At 21.2% G+C, this 16,301-nt stretch overlaps 4 protein-coding genes across 4 annotated transcripts; 3 read left to right on the top strand and 1 right to left on the bottom strand.

Moving 5' to 3' along the window:
* Positions 1-695: 695 nt before the first annotated feature.
* Positions 696-1,352, top strand: PBANKA_0401900 (DNA-directed RNA polymerases I, II, and III subunit RPABC2, putative; the record flags this gene model as incomplete). Its single annotated transcript, XM_034567929.1, has 2 exons — position 696; positions 895-1,352. Coding segments are annotated over 2 exons (459 nt in total).
* A 904-nt stretch (positions 1,353-2,256) lies between these two features.
* On the bottom strand, positions 2,257-6,757 carry PBANKA_0401800 (HAD superfamily protein, putative; the record flags this gene model as incomplete). Its single annotated transcript, XM_034567918.1, has 5 exons — positions 2,257-2,334; positions 2,875-2,953; positions 3,052-3,152; positions 3,313-6,334; positions 6,756-6,757. Coding segments are annotated over 5 exons (3,282 nt in total).
* A 2,371-nt stretch (positions 6,758-9,128) lies between these two features.
* Positions 9,129-13,091, top strand: PBANKA_0401700 (CLP1 P-loop domain-containing protein, putative; the record flags this gene model as incomplete). Its single annotated transcript, XM_034567907.1, has 1 exon — positions 9,129-13,091. The coding sequence occupies one exon, from the start codon at positions 9,129-9,131 to the stop codon at positions 13,089-13,091; it is 3,963 nt and encodes a 1,320-aa protein (XP_034420074.1).
* An 876-nt stretch (positions 13,092-13,967) lies between these two features.
* Positions 13,968-16,301, top strand: PBANKA_0401600 (N-ethylmaleimide-sensitive fusion protein, putative; the record flags this gene model as incomplete). Its single annotated transcript, XM_034567896.1, has 1 exon — positions 13,968-16,301. The coding sequence occupies one exon, from the start codon at positions 13,968-13,970 to the stop codon at positions 16,299-16,301; it is 2,334 nt and encodes a 777-aa protein (XP_034420073.1).

The following is a 16,301-nucleotide window of genomic DNA, read 5'->3' as shown; positions in this document are numbered from 1 at the left end:
ACAATGGTTATGATATAAACTAAATTCTATTACATTATGAGTTTTTGATCATATGTTTTTATAAGAAATAATATAACAAAATAGTAAAAAAAGAAATATTATTATTTATCAATTTTGCAATATTCCTTCAATTATCAACCTTTGGTGAATTGAAATAAGTTAAAAAAAAAAAATCCACAATTGACATATTCTCATATTTATTTGTTTGATATGTAATATATTTTGCTTTATATCCAATATATTATATTTTTTATTTTATATTCACTTTAAATGTAAAATATGGTGAATTAATAAATTATTATAATGCTGTTGATAAAAAATATTATAGCAATTTTGGAAGTATGACATATTGTATATACATGCACATATAATATATATTTTTATAGTTAAATAAATAAGATTATAAAATAAGATATGTCACATTGAGTTTAGGAAAAATATATATTAAATTAAAATTTGAAAAGGCGAAATGAAATAAAATACAAAATGTAAAATATTATTTATGAATGTATTTATTTCATTATTTATATTTTGATGTGATATATGTATACTGCTTTGATTAGTTATACAAAATAAATTCGGGCATGAAAAAAAGTTCGATTTTATAAGAAAAAGGAGAATCATACCATTTATAAGTTTAATTTTAGAAAAAAAATATTTGATTTGTTTAGATTTTTTCTTAACCCTGATTAAAGAGTAATAATATGTTTGCCTATAAATATATATGTCGTGTTTTAAATCATTTTATTAACTTTGTTTATTTTATTAACTTTGTGCATTTTATTAATTTTGTGCATTTTATTAATTTTGCTTATTTTATTAATTTTGCTTATTTTATTAATTTTGTTTATTTTATTAATTTTGTTTATTTTATTAACTTTTTGAATTATTCAGTGGACATATATAATGACAATTATGGAAATGATGAAGAAGATTATATGGGAGATGAATTTGGGCAAGGAGTTGATAGTGATGAAGGGGAAAATTATGAAAATGATATAGACATAATTGCAGATAATCAAATTAAAAAAGAAAAATATGATTATGAAAATTGTGAAGGAAATGAAGAAAATATAAGAATAACAAGTCCATATTTAACTAAATATGAAAAAGCTAGAATAATTGGAACAAGAGCTTTACAAATAAGTTTAAATGCACCATTAACTATACCAATTGAAACACAAAATGATAAATCAAATGGAAAAAGTGATTACGATAATTATTTAAATAATGACCCATTAGTAATAGCAGAAAGGGAATTATATAATAAGTCTATTCCTTTTATTTTGCGACGATATTTACCAAATGGAAGTTATGAAGATTGGAGATTGGATGAACTTATAATAGATTAATTTTTTTTTTTGCGTTAAAATTTATTATTTCTAAACTATTTTATTTTATTTTGTTTTGTTTTTCTTACAATTTTATAAGGTTACTACAAATTTTGTTATCCACAAAATGTATTAATTTGATATTTTTTTATTAAAAATGGGGAAAATAATGAAATTATTTTTTTTTTTTTTTCAATTTAAATGGTCTACATATTAAGACAGAACATTTTATCATATTTATAAAATGCATATCCAGATAATGAAATAGGGATAGTTCATTATGACAGTAAAGTTTAAGGATTGTACATACACTTGAATTTTATATCATTGTTTTATTATATCATTATTTTGTTATATCACTATTTTATTATATCATTATTATATTTTTTATTTTTCCATTTTTTGACTTGTCTTTCTAATAATTTATAATTATTTTTACATTTTAAGAATGCAAAACCTATAAACATAAATAAAAATGTTTATAAACAAAAAAAGATATTACATTAAGATATATACACATTTAGCCTCAACATTTAATATTAAATAAATAGCAATACATATATACAGAGTTATATGGAAAGTATAATATGAATTAAAATTTGTTTGAAAAAAAAAAAACTATTTAAATATGTATACATAGAGTATCATCATTATAATATAATTGGATATTGTTTTAAACGTTATTTGCAAGGATATATTTGAAAGAATATAAAAATGAATAAAACATAAAATATTTATAAAAATTTGAAAAGGTTAAGATTATAATGGTAGATATAATATATGCACGGGAATGTGTGCAAATTCAAAAACTAAAAAAAGGTATAAATATTTTTTGGAAATAAAAAAGCAAATTATTAAAAAGAAAGATATATATGAATATAAATACAATATATATTAGTACATGGTGTATAGTAATAAAATATTATCAACTACTGTCGCTGGCATCCATATATTTTTCATAGTATGTTAGACTATTCATTTTCCAGTATTGAAAAGAATTATACTAAAAAAAAATAACAAAATAAAAAAAAAAATATATATTTATTTAAAAATAATTCACACAGATATGTACATATCCATTTTGATAAATTATGAACACAATTTATATTTACACCAAACATTCGAGTTATATGATAATGTTGTCATTTTATTGAATGTTTGAATGTGTGTATATATTAAATGTATTTTCTTAATCATAAAAAGGAAAAGAATAAAATAAAAAATGATGGTAGTTAGGCAAGTATAGAAACTCAAACTTAATAGGATTATGAGGAAATGCAAATATTTCATAGTTATAATAGTTAAAAATAAAGATTATAATAATGATAGAAATGTAAATATATTTTTGTGATTAATAAAAGAGTGTATACATATATCTATTATAGTCATATTGATGTGAAATAATGTGGATAGATAAATTTCACCGGGGAAAAAACAAAAATAAGATCAAATATTTTGATTATATTACATTCGAAATAAGATATTCAAGAAAATAAGGAACAATAAAATAAATAAAATTTTATAAGGTCCTTTCCATTCTTACTTGATCATCATCTTCTCTTTTGGTATCACATTTAATACTCGGAAACATGTATTCGGTTATTTCGCTCATAGTTTCATATCTATTAATTGAAAGTGTGTAAAAAAAATGAGGTTACAAAAGTGAGGTTACAAAAGTGAGGTTACAATTTTTTTTTTTTTTTTTATGATATTTTCTTACGTTTTAGCATAAGTTGAATTAACATGATGTACAATTCCATGATTGTCAATTATAAAAACCTTTGCCTCTGGTACTCCAACAGATATATATGCTCTATGATCCTGAAAAAATGAAAAAAAAAAAATTTGATAAATATATAAAATAATGAAATAAGAAAGGATTGTTTTATTAAATATTCTAGAATATGTGATAAATCATATTTATTATAAAATATATTAATTTAAAAAAAATATATTTTTTTTTAATGTTTAAAATTATTACACTTTCTGTATTTCCAAATGCAGCATAAAATGGATTATGATTTAAAGGGAATAAATTTCGAATATCTCGTAGTGCAGCAATTTTAAAAATGTAAGGTTTTTTATCAATAACTTCTCTTTTAAAAGATGGGAAAAGTCTATCAGGACTTAGAATTAAAGGGCCATCAGGAAGTTTATTATCATTTCTTTTAAATCTGAATAAGTACTCCCTTGTTGAATCGGCTTGCCCAATAGCTCGAGCAGTTAAATATAAAATATGATAACCATTATTATTTATTTTATTAAATAACTGAAAAACACCATCATGGGACCAATCTTTTCCAACAATTGGCATTATATGCCCTAAAACATTAGATCGAGTTATAGTTCCATCAACATCTGAAATAACAATTTTAGCATTTTTTTTCCAAAGATAGATCGTTCCATTAATACTTTTGGTTCCTTGTAAAGATGAAGTTACTAAAAATGTAATAGTATTTGCTCCTTCTTTTAAATTTAAGGATTGAAGTTGTTCAGATGTTGGTCGTAATGATTTTCTATAACGAATTTTTGTTTTATCATCTTTATGTCTAACACTTCGTTTAGAGCCATCATTCTTGCTATATATAGATTCCTGGACACTTCTTTTAATATTGCTTTTATTAAAGCTTAAAAAATTACTGTTATGTGAAATACTTGAATTTCGTAAATTGATAGTATTATGAGGATTAGGTATAATGTTTAATCCCGAATTTTTATTTTTTCTATTATTTTCATGATTATTATTTTGAAATTGAAATGGAGAAGTAACATGTGTTGTGTTTTTTTCAAGAGCAATACTATTTGTATTATTTTCTGAATTAGAAATGTTTTTTTTTTTATGTGTTAGATTATTATTTGAAATATTTTGTTTTTGAGTTTTTGAGTTTTTACCTTTAAGTTGATTATTATTTTCAACATTAGAAACACCAAACCAGTTTCTCCAACTTTTGTCTTTCATTTCAATTAAATTTAGAGAACTATTTAATAATTTTTCAACAGCAATAATAGAAAGTGGTTGATTAAAAACAACCCATGATGCTAATAATGGCAAAGCAACCCTTGATGGATAATAAGGATCTTTTTTATCAAATCTAAAAACAAGAGACGGATGGTACCACAAATTAGAATTTCTATCAATTTGATCATATGTAACAATATTAGCTTCAAAAATATTTTTATTATGAATTTCAATATTATATTCATTATGTTCATTATCTATGTTTTGATTTAATAACAAATGACCACATAAACTGCATTCTATTCGATTTTGTATATCATCATCAAATCCATTTTCTTGTGTATCATCAATTGATTGATCATAATAATTATTTCCATAATTTGATTTGACTTCTTCATCTATATAACTGTCTGAAATGGCTCCATAATCATTACTTTGTGTTTTTTCTCTATTATTTTGTGACATTTTTCTGTCTTTTTTTTTTATAACTTTAGATTCGAACATGTTTTTTGTTGATTCTGTTATTTTGTTTGGCGATTCTGTTGGTTTTTTGGCCAAACCTTTTGAATAAGGATTAAGATTTGATTCTCTTTTTTCTCCATTACGTTTTGTATTATAATTTGCAGATAAAGGTCGTGTCGATTTTGATTGACTATTTCGTTGTATTTCCAAATTGTTTGGAGTATTATTTTGAATGGTGTTAATTGAGTTATTATTTTGAACGCTTTTAATTGAATTATTTTTTTTTTTGTCTATATTATTATTTTTATTTGCAGTAGTAAATGCATCCTTTATTATATTTTTACTTTTTGAATCTTTTGTAATAAAATTGATATTTTTTTCTTTAGTTTGATTAATATTTTCTTTATTTATACATGCTAATGAATATTTTTTAATATCACTATTATGATCGTTTGTTTTTTTAACATAACATTCACTGAAATTTCTTTTTCTAACAATAATATTATTAGGAATTGATAAAAGATGTTCATTTTTGAATTCTTTATTTTTATTATTATCTGTGCTAAACTTATTGTTAGAGGCAACACTTCTATTTTTTTTTTTTTTTTTATTAGACGATAACACAATACTACCATTATTTGAAGTTTGATTTTGAACTTTTAAATGGGGTAATCTTCCCCATGACCAAGACCATTCCGAATTAATATTTTTATCATCATATTCATTTTCTATTTTATTTGAATTTTTATTTTTAATTGTTTGATATGTTTTAAGATTATATAATATATCATCAGCATCTTCATTTTGGATTGTTTCTTCATTATTACTAATAATTGATTTTTTTTTTTTTTCACTAATTTCTTGAGATATTGTTTGTATTTCTTTTATAGATAAATTATAATTTTTATCATAATATTTTATATCAGTTTTTGTTTCATTTTTTTTTTTGTTTGATTTTGTATTATCATTTGTATATGCAGATTTACTATTTCTACGATTTCGTGTAGAGGTTCGATTTATTCTTTCATTATCACTATTAATATTTCTTTCTAAAATAGTTCGTGATTTTGTTTTTGAAAATTCACCATCATGGCTATATTTATCAGTAGTCTGTGTATTTTTATTTTCACCGACATTTTCATAAAATTCATATTCTTCTTTGTCACTTTTAAAATTATTAATTGATGATTCATATATACTACAACTATCAATATTATGTTCAAACAAAATATCATCATATTCATATCTGGGCGATGATAAAGGCGACGTTTCTAATTCTTCCTCTACATCTTCATAAGTTTTTTCAACAAAATAAGCTTCCCCTGCGCTTCCTAATTTCATATGAAGATTTGTAGTTTTTCCATTAACTAATATATTAACTATTTTCTCTTTTGATCTTAATAGTTTAGTTTTTCCAAATCTTACATGGAATGGTGTTGATTTATATATTAAGCTTATTTTTTTATCATTTTTTATTTCAGATTCTATTTCTGATTCGATACATATAATATCAATACAACCACTTAATGTGGCTTGGTTAAAATCAAGAGCGTTTGAAACACTACTAACTATTTTTCCCCACCTAAAAAAAGAAATATACATATATTATGAAAATAATTGTAATTGGAAAAAAGTGCAAGTATTTATGTTAAAAATTGTTGAATATATAAGATATTTGTAAAAATAAATATAAACATGGTAATAATATTTCTTTTTTTGTACTAATGCATAGATATATATGGATAGAAATTATTTAAGATATGTATATAGAAAGTTTGGGAAAAAAAAAGGAAGGTAGTGTAGTATAGTATATATATGTTGGGTATATAAAGTTATATAAACGTATAATAGAAAGTTTGATTATTTTAGTACATATATAAGAAAATTGTTAATGGGTTAATAACTTTATATTTGGTTATTTTATAATTAATATATAGCAAAAAAACATTGTATATAAATGGAAATGCGATGTTATATTTGATCATAATTTTTTATTTTCCTACATTTTTTCCTTGGTTTTTTAATTCTCACATAACAGGGTGAATTGGAATAAATATAATGTAATATGTTGTTTTTAAAGTTTTAGGAAATAAATATGGTTGTGGTTGTACATATATAAATATATGAGGATATGATGGATAGTTATATTTGACGAAAAGTGTTTTTCTTAATGTTTGGTGGTTTTATATTATATTCTGTTCTAGGCTTGTTTATTTTATAAAGTTGGATATTGTGTTATTATTCGATTTATTTATTTTTCCCGGTTTTTATTGTTTCTTAATTTTAGTATTTGAATTCATTTTCCCACATAGATAACGAATAATTGCCATTTTATTTCATTCGCTGTATTTTAATATATTTTATAATTTTTATACTATAATAGATATTGATAAGTGTGGAGTTAAAATTACAAATTATTCAATATATATTTTATTAGTAATAAATACAAAAATAAAAAATAAAATGAAAAAAGGTTAATAATAACCATATATATAGTGTGTGAAAATAAATTTACTAAAATAAATGACGTAGCTATAAATTAATAGAGATTATGTTTATATATATTAGTAATAAAAAAAAAGAAAAATAAATGCGAAATGATAATAATCGGCATGTACTTATCACTTTATACTATAATATATATATGTAATGGGATAAAAATGTTATATTTAATTATTATACAAATGGATAAAATAATTATATGTATATAATATATATATTATATATGGGATATAATATTTAAAAGGCGAAAAGATTAAATCAAATATATATGAAAATAAAAATAATTATGTGTATAACGCATATAATTGTACAAGTTCAGGTACGAGGATAAAATTATTATGAGTGGAATATATATATATATATATATTCAATATAAATAAATAGAAAAATATTTAGCAATTTAAAAAAAATAAAAATAATAAAACATACTTATCTAAATTGAGAGTTTTAAAATAAATAAAAACGAAATATATATAAAAAAATATTAATTTCATATATATGAAATTAAATATGAACAAAATATAATGAGAGATATATATGTAAATGACCAGGTATATTATGTGTAAAGATATAGTATATTTGAATAAATTATACGAGTTCAAATATGTTTATCCATTTTTTTTGTATATATGCTTTTATTTTTCTTTTATAAAACATATTAACCATTATGACCAAGTCTATTTATTTACGATCAATATTTATCATCCATTATTTTTGCAGTTTTGGTGTGTTTCTTTTTATTAATTTGGGATTTCAATTTATTTGAACTATGGTATATAAAAGGTTTTACCTATAGGTTGTTGGCTCTTTATAGTTTAGGAAAAATAATGCATATCTTATGAGATATATTATAAAAATAGAAAAAAAAAGGAAATTATCCTATAGAATTAAAGTATGTGGATATATATATATCCAGGAATATATTTATGTGAAATTTATGAATGGTCAGAATATCTACCTTTGTAGAGTTATATTAATAATTATAGATTATTTATTTACAAATAAATAAAATAATATTTTTATATATTTAATTTCTTTTTATCATTGGATATGGTAATTTGGTTAAATCGAGGTTATGATGCTTTCACGGAAGGAATGAATTTTATATTATGTCCTTATCTATATAAATATTTTTTATTATATTTTTTAAGATAAAAAATCGTAATTTATTAATACTAAGGCTTGACAGAATAAATAAAGTTTATTTTTTTTATTTTAATTTATTTTTTAGTATGATATATATATATCAAAGACATTATAATAAAAAAAAATAAAAAATAAAATAAATTAAATTAAATTAAATAATATTAAAAGTTGTAAGAACTGGTATAAATCGTCTATAAAAAATCGATAAATATAACTTGGCGCTTAAATTTATATTAAGGAAATAAGGATAATGTATATATTATTGGCGTAGTTAAAATATGAGAATAATATTTTCCTAGAATTTTTTGTTCACATATACATAAAGATAAATAATGGGCTTAGTGTGATTGGAGGGATAAAATATGTAGTGATATTGTGGAAATAAGGTTTATGGAATATTATATATTTGTTTACATTATTTATAGTATATATTTTTTTTTATTAAGAAAATTATTTCCTATTTTTTGAATATTGATTTGTTATAATATAAATGATATAGTCATTTATTTTCCCTATTTAAACTAATATCATTTATAATCATACTTATATATATGAAAAAAAAAAAGTGAAAAAAAATAATTTGGCTAGCTTGTTAATGCAGAAAAGAGGATTGAAATGGGAAATAAAATAAAATATGTATATATGAAAAAGTATATACACAAATAAAATTTGTACATACATGTATGTATATATATGTACAGTGTATATATGTGGAAATGTAATTAAAAATGCCTTATACGAAAGGTTATGATAAATGTCTTTATAATTTTGAAGAAAATTTAAAAAAAACATATGACAGAATTAAAAAGATAAAGAAAAATGAAGAAAGTATATATGAACATACAAAGTTAGAAGATAGTGAAATAAAAGAAAAGATAATATATTTGTTAGGTTTAAATTATGGAGAATATATATTGTTAAGGGGAAATTTTCGTTTTAGGCTTATAAAAGGGTTAGTTTATTTTAATGGTGAAATAGTAAAGCCATCTATAGAATATAAAAATGTACACATACCCGATTTCAACCCAATGATTAAACTAATAGCCTTAAATGATATGAATGTAAAATGTGAAGACGGAATGTTTAAAATATTTTTTCATGACAATAACAAGTATGAGAATAAAAATGAAAGAAATAATTATATCTGCAATGAAAATATTCATAATATGGAAAATGTAGAAAAATGCAATGAATATGATCCTTATATTAGTAAGGATATAATACAAGATAATGGTGAAAAAGAATTATTAAATGATATAAATAAAATTGAAGGATTAAAAGAGGATATAATTAAAAATAATAATAATAAAGAATCTGAACATTTTGATATATGTATGAAAGGGAATGAAAATATTCCTGAATGTTCAGAAAATATTTTAGAAAATTATTTATTTTGTTTAAATATGCTAGAAGATGGTAACATAAAAAAAGAGGAATTTGATGAATATTTAAAAATAAAAAAAACAGGAATGATAAATAATTTTGCAAGTAATTGTATGATGGATACAATAAATTTGTATTTAGAAAATTTTCCTATAATTATTGCATTTGAAAAAAAAAAAAACTTTTGGTATAATTTATATAATAATGATCCTAAAAAAATTATAAATATAACTAATAGTGGAAAAAATAATAGTATATATATTAATAGTTATCAAATGTCTTACATAGTCAAAGAGTTTATGATCTATATACACAATAAAAAAAAATATAAAATCAATGATATTTTAAAAAAAATCGAGGAAGAAAGTATATCTAGAAAATTGTCAACTTCATTTGATGTTTTCGAAAATAAAAAGGAAGGTATAGTACATTCAAATTGTAAAGAAAATGAATTAAATTTGCGTTCATACAAAAAGTCGAAAGTAGAAAATGTGGAGAATGGAAATAGTTCAATAGAAGAAAAAAAGACAAATTATAAGGCAAATGAAAATTGTAAAAATGATGAAAATGGTAAAAATGATTTGGAAGTAAGTAATAAATTAAAAGCACAAGATTATTTAAAAAAATTAAAAAAAGAAAATATTTTTGAAGAAAATTTTGAAAATAATAAAAATGAACAATCAATATTTGATGCGATTTCCAGTATAATTATAATGGGTGATAAAGGAAAAGGAAAAAGTTATTTTGTTACAAATTTTATAAATAATTTGTTAAATTACAACAAAAATGGGATACTATTATTAGACATTGATGTTGGGCAACCAATTATAGGAATAAGTGGATTTATATCTTTGTATAAAATAAAAAGTCCTTTGGATATTTATAATTTTTTTTATCCTAAAAAATATAAATGTGTTAAAAAAATATTTTTTGGAAGTTGTTCAATTATGGATAACCCCAATTTGTTTATTAAATGTTTGGAGGAAATATATGATTATTTGTTTGATGTATATTTGAAAAAAAATGTCGAAAAAATTAAAAAATTAAATATTTCAAATGAAATAAATATAGGACAATTTCTATATCCATTAGTTGTTAATACATTTGGATGGATAAAAGATATAGGATTATTTTTGCTAAATTTAAATATTTTATTAAGCAAAGCTGATTTTATTATTCAAATAGATTCATTAAAAGTAGAAAAAAAAATGAAACAATTATTTAGCAAGAAAGAATTTTATGAATACATGTTTAACGATTTTTTAATTACACATAATGATAAAAATATGGTAGATGTGAAGGATCAAGAAATACATTATGAAAAGATACAAAAAAAAGCAAAAAATAAATATGTTATTTTTAATTTGAATAATAAACATGTTAATTTAATTGCAAAAGAACATTCTATATTTAATACAATTATTAAATATAATTATGGATTAAATGAATCTGATTTATTGTTTTATGACGTTTCTATGTCTTTTAAAAAAGAAGAAAAAGTCGAAACAGAAAAGAAAGATAATAAACATTATGTTAATAAGCAGCCTTACAAAAAAAAAATGTATAACATAAGTAATAATGATGATGATGATAATAATACGAAGAAGAAGAAGAAGAATGGTTTTACAAAATTTAGTGAAAATAATAAAAACATTACAACATCACATATTGAAAAAGGAGAATGGAATGGCATAGTTAGACAATATAATGATTATGGAATTAATGGACAAAATAAAAAAGTGACTAAAGATTTTCGTGATTATTGGAAAAATTATTGTTATAAGCCTTTATTAGATTATATAGATAATAGTATTATATACAAAAATGATCATGGAAAAAAACACACTAAATATCGTAATTATTTTTATAAACGATATCAAAGTATCATTAATCCTATGATCAATAAATATACAAAGAATGAATCTATAAATTATAAAAGTGAAATAAATAATTTAAAAAATTTTGAAAAAATATATTATGATAATTTTTCTAATTATGATAAAAATCAAATAGGTGTTCAATCTACAGAAAACTCCCCATTTTTGGTGAATAAAAATAAAATGGATTTTGAAAATAAAAAAGATAATTATGCAAATAATGAAAGTATAAAAAATTATGATGATTATATTAAAAAGATTGAAAATTTGTTTGAAAAAAAATGTATACGAATAATAAATTTTGTAAGTTATAAAAAAAATAATTATTATGAAAATTTAAATAAACCTATTTTACAAAATAAAAATATTCCTATACTTCCAAAGAATTTAAGAGCATATCGTTTTTTTTGCTTTTTATTTTTCAAATTTAAAAAAATAATATTTTATATGCATAGTTTTTCATTATATGATGGGATAAATGATTTTTTTATGAAGCATGAACATAAAGTAGCGGAATATGTATTTCAAATAATTGTTAAAAATGAAGGAATAGGAAGTGATATATTTCTAAATGACCAAAATACACAAAATTATAGTTATATGGAAATATTTAATAATAGTTCTATGGAAAAAGAAGAAATAAAATATGATACATTTTTTAAAGACAATGTAAATGAGATGAATAAAAATTTTTATCAAATAAATGAATATAAAGATGAAAATAATTTGAAAGAAAATGATTATATAAATGCTAAAGAAAAATTATATGATGATGATAAAAATGAAGATATAGAAATTGAGAGTAGTTATTGGAATGATACTATTTATAAAAAAAAATTTTTATTTAATTGTGTTGCATTTGATTTGAAAAATATAAAATTAAGTAATATAGGATTTAATAAAAATAGTAATGATATATATGAAGAAGGCAATTTTCTGACTTATAAATATTTTTTTAATAACATTATATGTTTATGCAATGATAATATAGAAAATAATATATCATCTAATAGGAGTGATGAAAAAAATTCAAAAAACAATAAAAAATTGAATTATAACATTACTCGTATAGATATAGGCGCAAACTTTGAAAATATAAATTCGGTTATTAAAAAAACCGAATTAGAAAAAAATAATGTTAAACTAGTTGGTGTATCAGAGCATTTTACACATATATTAACAGGATATATTAAATTAATATATAATATGAAGCTTATAATTTATTTACCGTATTGGTTTAAAGATTTTGATGTTCTTAAAAATGTTAACACATTTGTTTCTGGAATGAATCTTATCCCTTATAACATAAATGATATGATTAATAATTATCCTTATTATGTAGATATAGTAACTGCAAAAGAGGATGAAATATTTAAATTTTTGAAAGAAGAAAAATATAAGGAAATAGAACAAGGGAATACATCGAATTGAAAAAGTGAGATAATAACTATATCATTTATGAATATTAGAAACATATTTTCTAAGTTTAACATTGTTTTCATTTAAATAAAGAAAATATGAGAAATGAGTGTGACATGTGCAAAGAATTATATTAAAATATGCATATAATAAAATAGGCAAAATAATTTGAATTTGTTTTGGAAATTATATTTTTCTATTAATTAAGCTAAAGTCTGAACATAAGGACTTGGGGCTAAATATATTATGTATTTTTGTGCATTTTTTTTAATTATATTTTTACAATTTTTAATTTGAATTTAATTTTTAATCTTAATAAGTAATTTTATTGTTAAAATGATTTTTGACCAATTCTTAAGCTCATAAAAAAAAATATTATGTATATGTATATATATACAATTGAATTTTAAATAACATTTAAAATATCGTTATTTTAAAAATAGGAAAAAATGGGATAATTATTAATATATATAATATTGGATATGCATTAAAAAATAAAATAGAAATATAAAATTTTTGAAATAATAAAGGTTTTCATTTTATAGCATGAAATGTTCATAATATGGTATATACACATGCATATATTCATGAATTTATAATATTTTTGGGGATATTCAATAATTTACAATTTAAACATCGCGGAAAAATATTTTAATAAAATTCACGTTCAGCCATTATGAAATCATAAAGAATATTTTGCATAAAATTGGAAAAACTCTTCAGAGTATTTTGCAAAATTTTAAACAATTTATAAATATTTAAAATTTGCTAATTTTTTTATTTAGCTTGGCCATATAGATAGAACGGCCAAGCACAGGGAAGTTTTACCGCAAAAGTTGGAAATAGTTGAACGGGCTGAAGTGCATTTATCTATTTATAACCTTCACAATGCCAACAATACAGTTGGTTTGCTGTAAGTTGCAATCACAAGATCTAGCGCTGACTAATATTGGATTTATAAATAGTGGGGTGTATAATAATTTAAAGAAAAAGATAAAAGGTAATGAATTATATGGAGAAATTGGAAATTTAGTTTTAATATTAAAAGGAAATGATTATATTGAAGATGATGAAATAGCACTAAATACATGCCAAAGAGAATTTTCTAGAATTCAATTAAAAGAAAGAATAGAGATAAATATAATTGATAAAGAAAATAAAAAAGATATTATAAATTTTATACCTATTGATAGTATAGATGTTGAAGTAAATGTTTTTATTAAACCAGATCGTCAAATTGAATTAGAAGATGAAGTAGTAGAAAATATTTTCAAAAAACATTTTATAAATCATATATTAACAAAAGGACAAATATTAGCATTAAAATGTAATGATATATTATTAAGATGTGTAATTAAAGATATAAAAACAGCTGAATTAGATGAAATAAAAAAATTAAATAAGAATACTTCTACAATTGGTTCATATTTTAAGTTGGGTGGTGATAGTTATCATCGAGCCCAAGATAATATGTACAAAGGAAGTTTAAATGAACGAGGAATTCTTTTTGAGAATACAGAATGTATTTTTACTAGTATAAATGATGGTAAATTATTTATAGAATCAAAAAAAGTTTTAAAAAAAAATATTATAAAAAATAATTTTAACTTTGAAGAATTAGGTATAGGGGCGCTAGATGAAGAATTTAAAACAATATTTAGAAGAACATTTGCAAGTAGGATATATCCAAATTATATAATCAAACAATTAGGAATAAAACATGTAAAGGGTATGATATTATATGGCCCTCCCGGGACAGGTAAAACACTAATAGCTAGACAAATAGGTAAAACACTAAATGCGAGGGATCCTAAAATTATTAATGGACCTGAAATATTAAATAAATATGTAGGTCAATCCGAAGAAAATATTCGTAATTTATTTAAAGATGCAGAATTAGAATATAAACAATCTGGAGAAAATTCATTATTACATATTATTATATTAGATGAAATAGATGCAATTTGTCGACAAAGAGGTAGTGGCGCATCTAGTGGGTCAGGGGTAAATGATAGCATAGTCAATCAATTATTATCAAAAATAGATGGAGTAAACAGTTTAAATAATATATTATTAATCGGGATGACAAATAGAATAGATTTAATAGATGAAGCATTGTTAAGACCAGGTCGATTTGAATTACATATTGAAATATCATTACCAAATAAAGAAGGTAGAATTCAAATATTAAATATTCATACAAAAAATATGAGACAAAATAATAAATTAAATAAGGATGTTAATATAGAAGAATTAGCTGAAAAAACTCCAAATTTTTCTGGTGCAGAAATTGAAGGATTAGTAAGAAATACAGTATCATATGCATTTGAGAGACATATAAATTTTAATGATTTAACTAAACCAGTAAATGCTGATGATATTATGATATCAAAAAATGATTTTTTAAATGCATTAAAGGAAACAAAACCAGCATTTGGAGCTGAAGAAGATATTATAGATAATTTATTATCGAATGGGATAATAAATTATGGTAGTCAATATGAAAATATTGAAAATACATGTAAATTATTAATTAAGCAAGTAATTGATAATTCAAATACAAATTTAATGAGTGTATTATTACATGGGGAAAGTGGGTCAGGAAAAACTACTATAGCAGCTTATATGGCTAAATGTGCAAATTTTCATTTTACAAAATTTATAACTCCTGAAAATTTAATAGGTTATTCAGAAAGCGGAAGAATAAATTATATAAATAAAATTTTTGAAGATGCATATAAAACACCATTATCTTTGGTTATATTAGATAACATTGAAAGACTAATTGATTATACTAGGGTTGGTCCGCGATTTAGTAACTCTATTTTACAAGCAATCATGGTTTTAATAAAAAAGAAACCCAAAAAAGTGAATCAGAAAATATTAATAATATGTACTACTTCAGAGTATCAATTTATGAGAGATGTTGGATTAGTTAAAAATTTTTTTGTAAATATACAAGTGCCAATGTTAAACTCAAGTATTGATATAAAAAATGTATTACAAAATAGGAATAAAAATAATAAAGATTTTCCAGAAAATGAAATATCAAAAATAACAGAATCCAATATTATTAAAAGTATATCTATTAAGAATTTGCTAATGATTAAAGACATGGCTTCAGAAGCTGCCTCAGATTGCAACTCAATTATTACTAGTGAAATTTTTTTGAAAGCATTTAATGATTGTGGTATTTTTTTTGAAGAGGACTCATACTATTAA

This window comes from Plasmodium berghei (assembly GCF_900002375.2).
Source record: "Plasmodium berghei ANKA genome assembly, chromosome: 4".
In the NCBI taxonomy this organism is placed as follows: Eukaryota; Apicomplexa; class Aconoidasida; order Haemosporida; family Plasmodiidae; genus Plasmodium; species Plasmodium berghei.
This window is presented reverse-complemented; position numbering and strand designations above follow the sequence as displayed.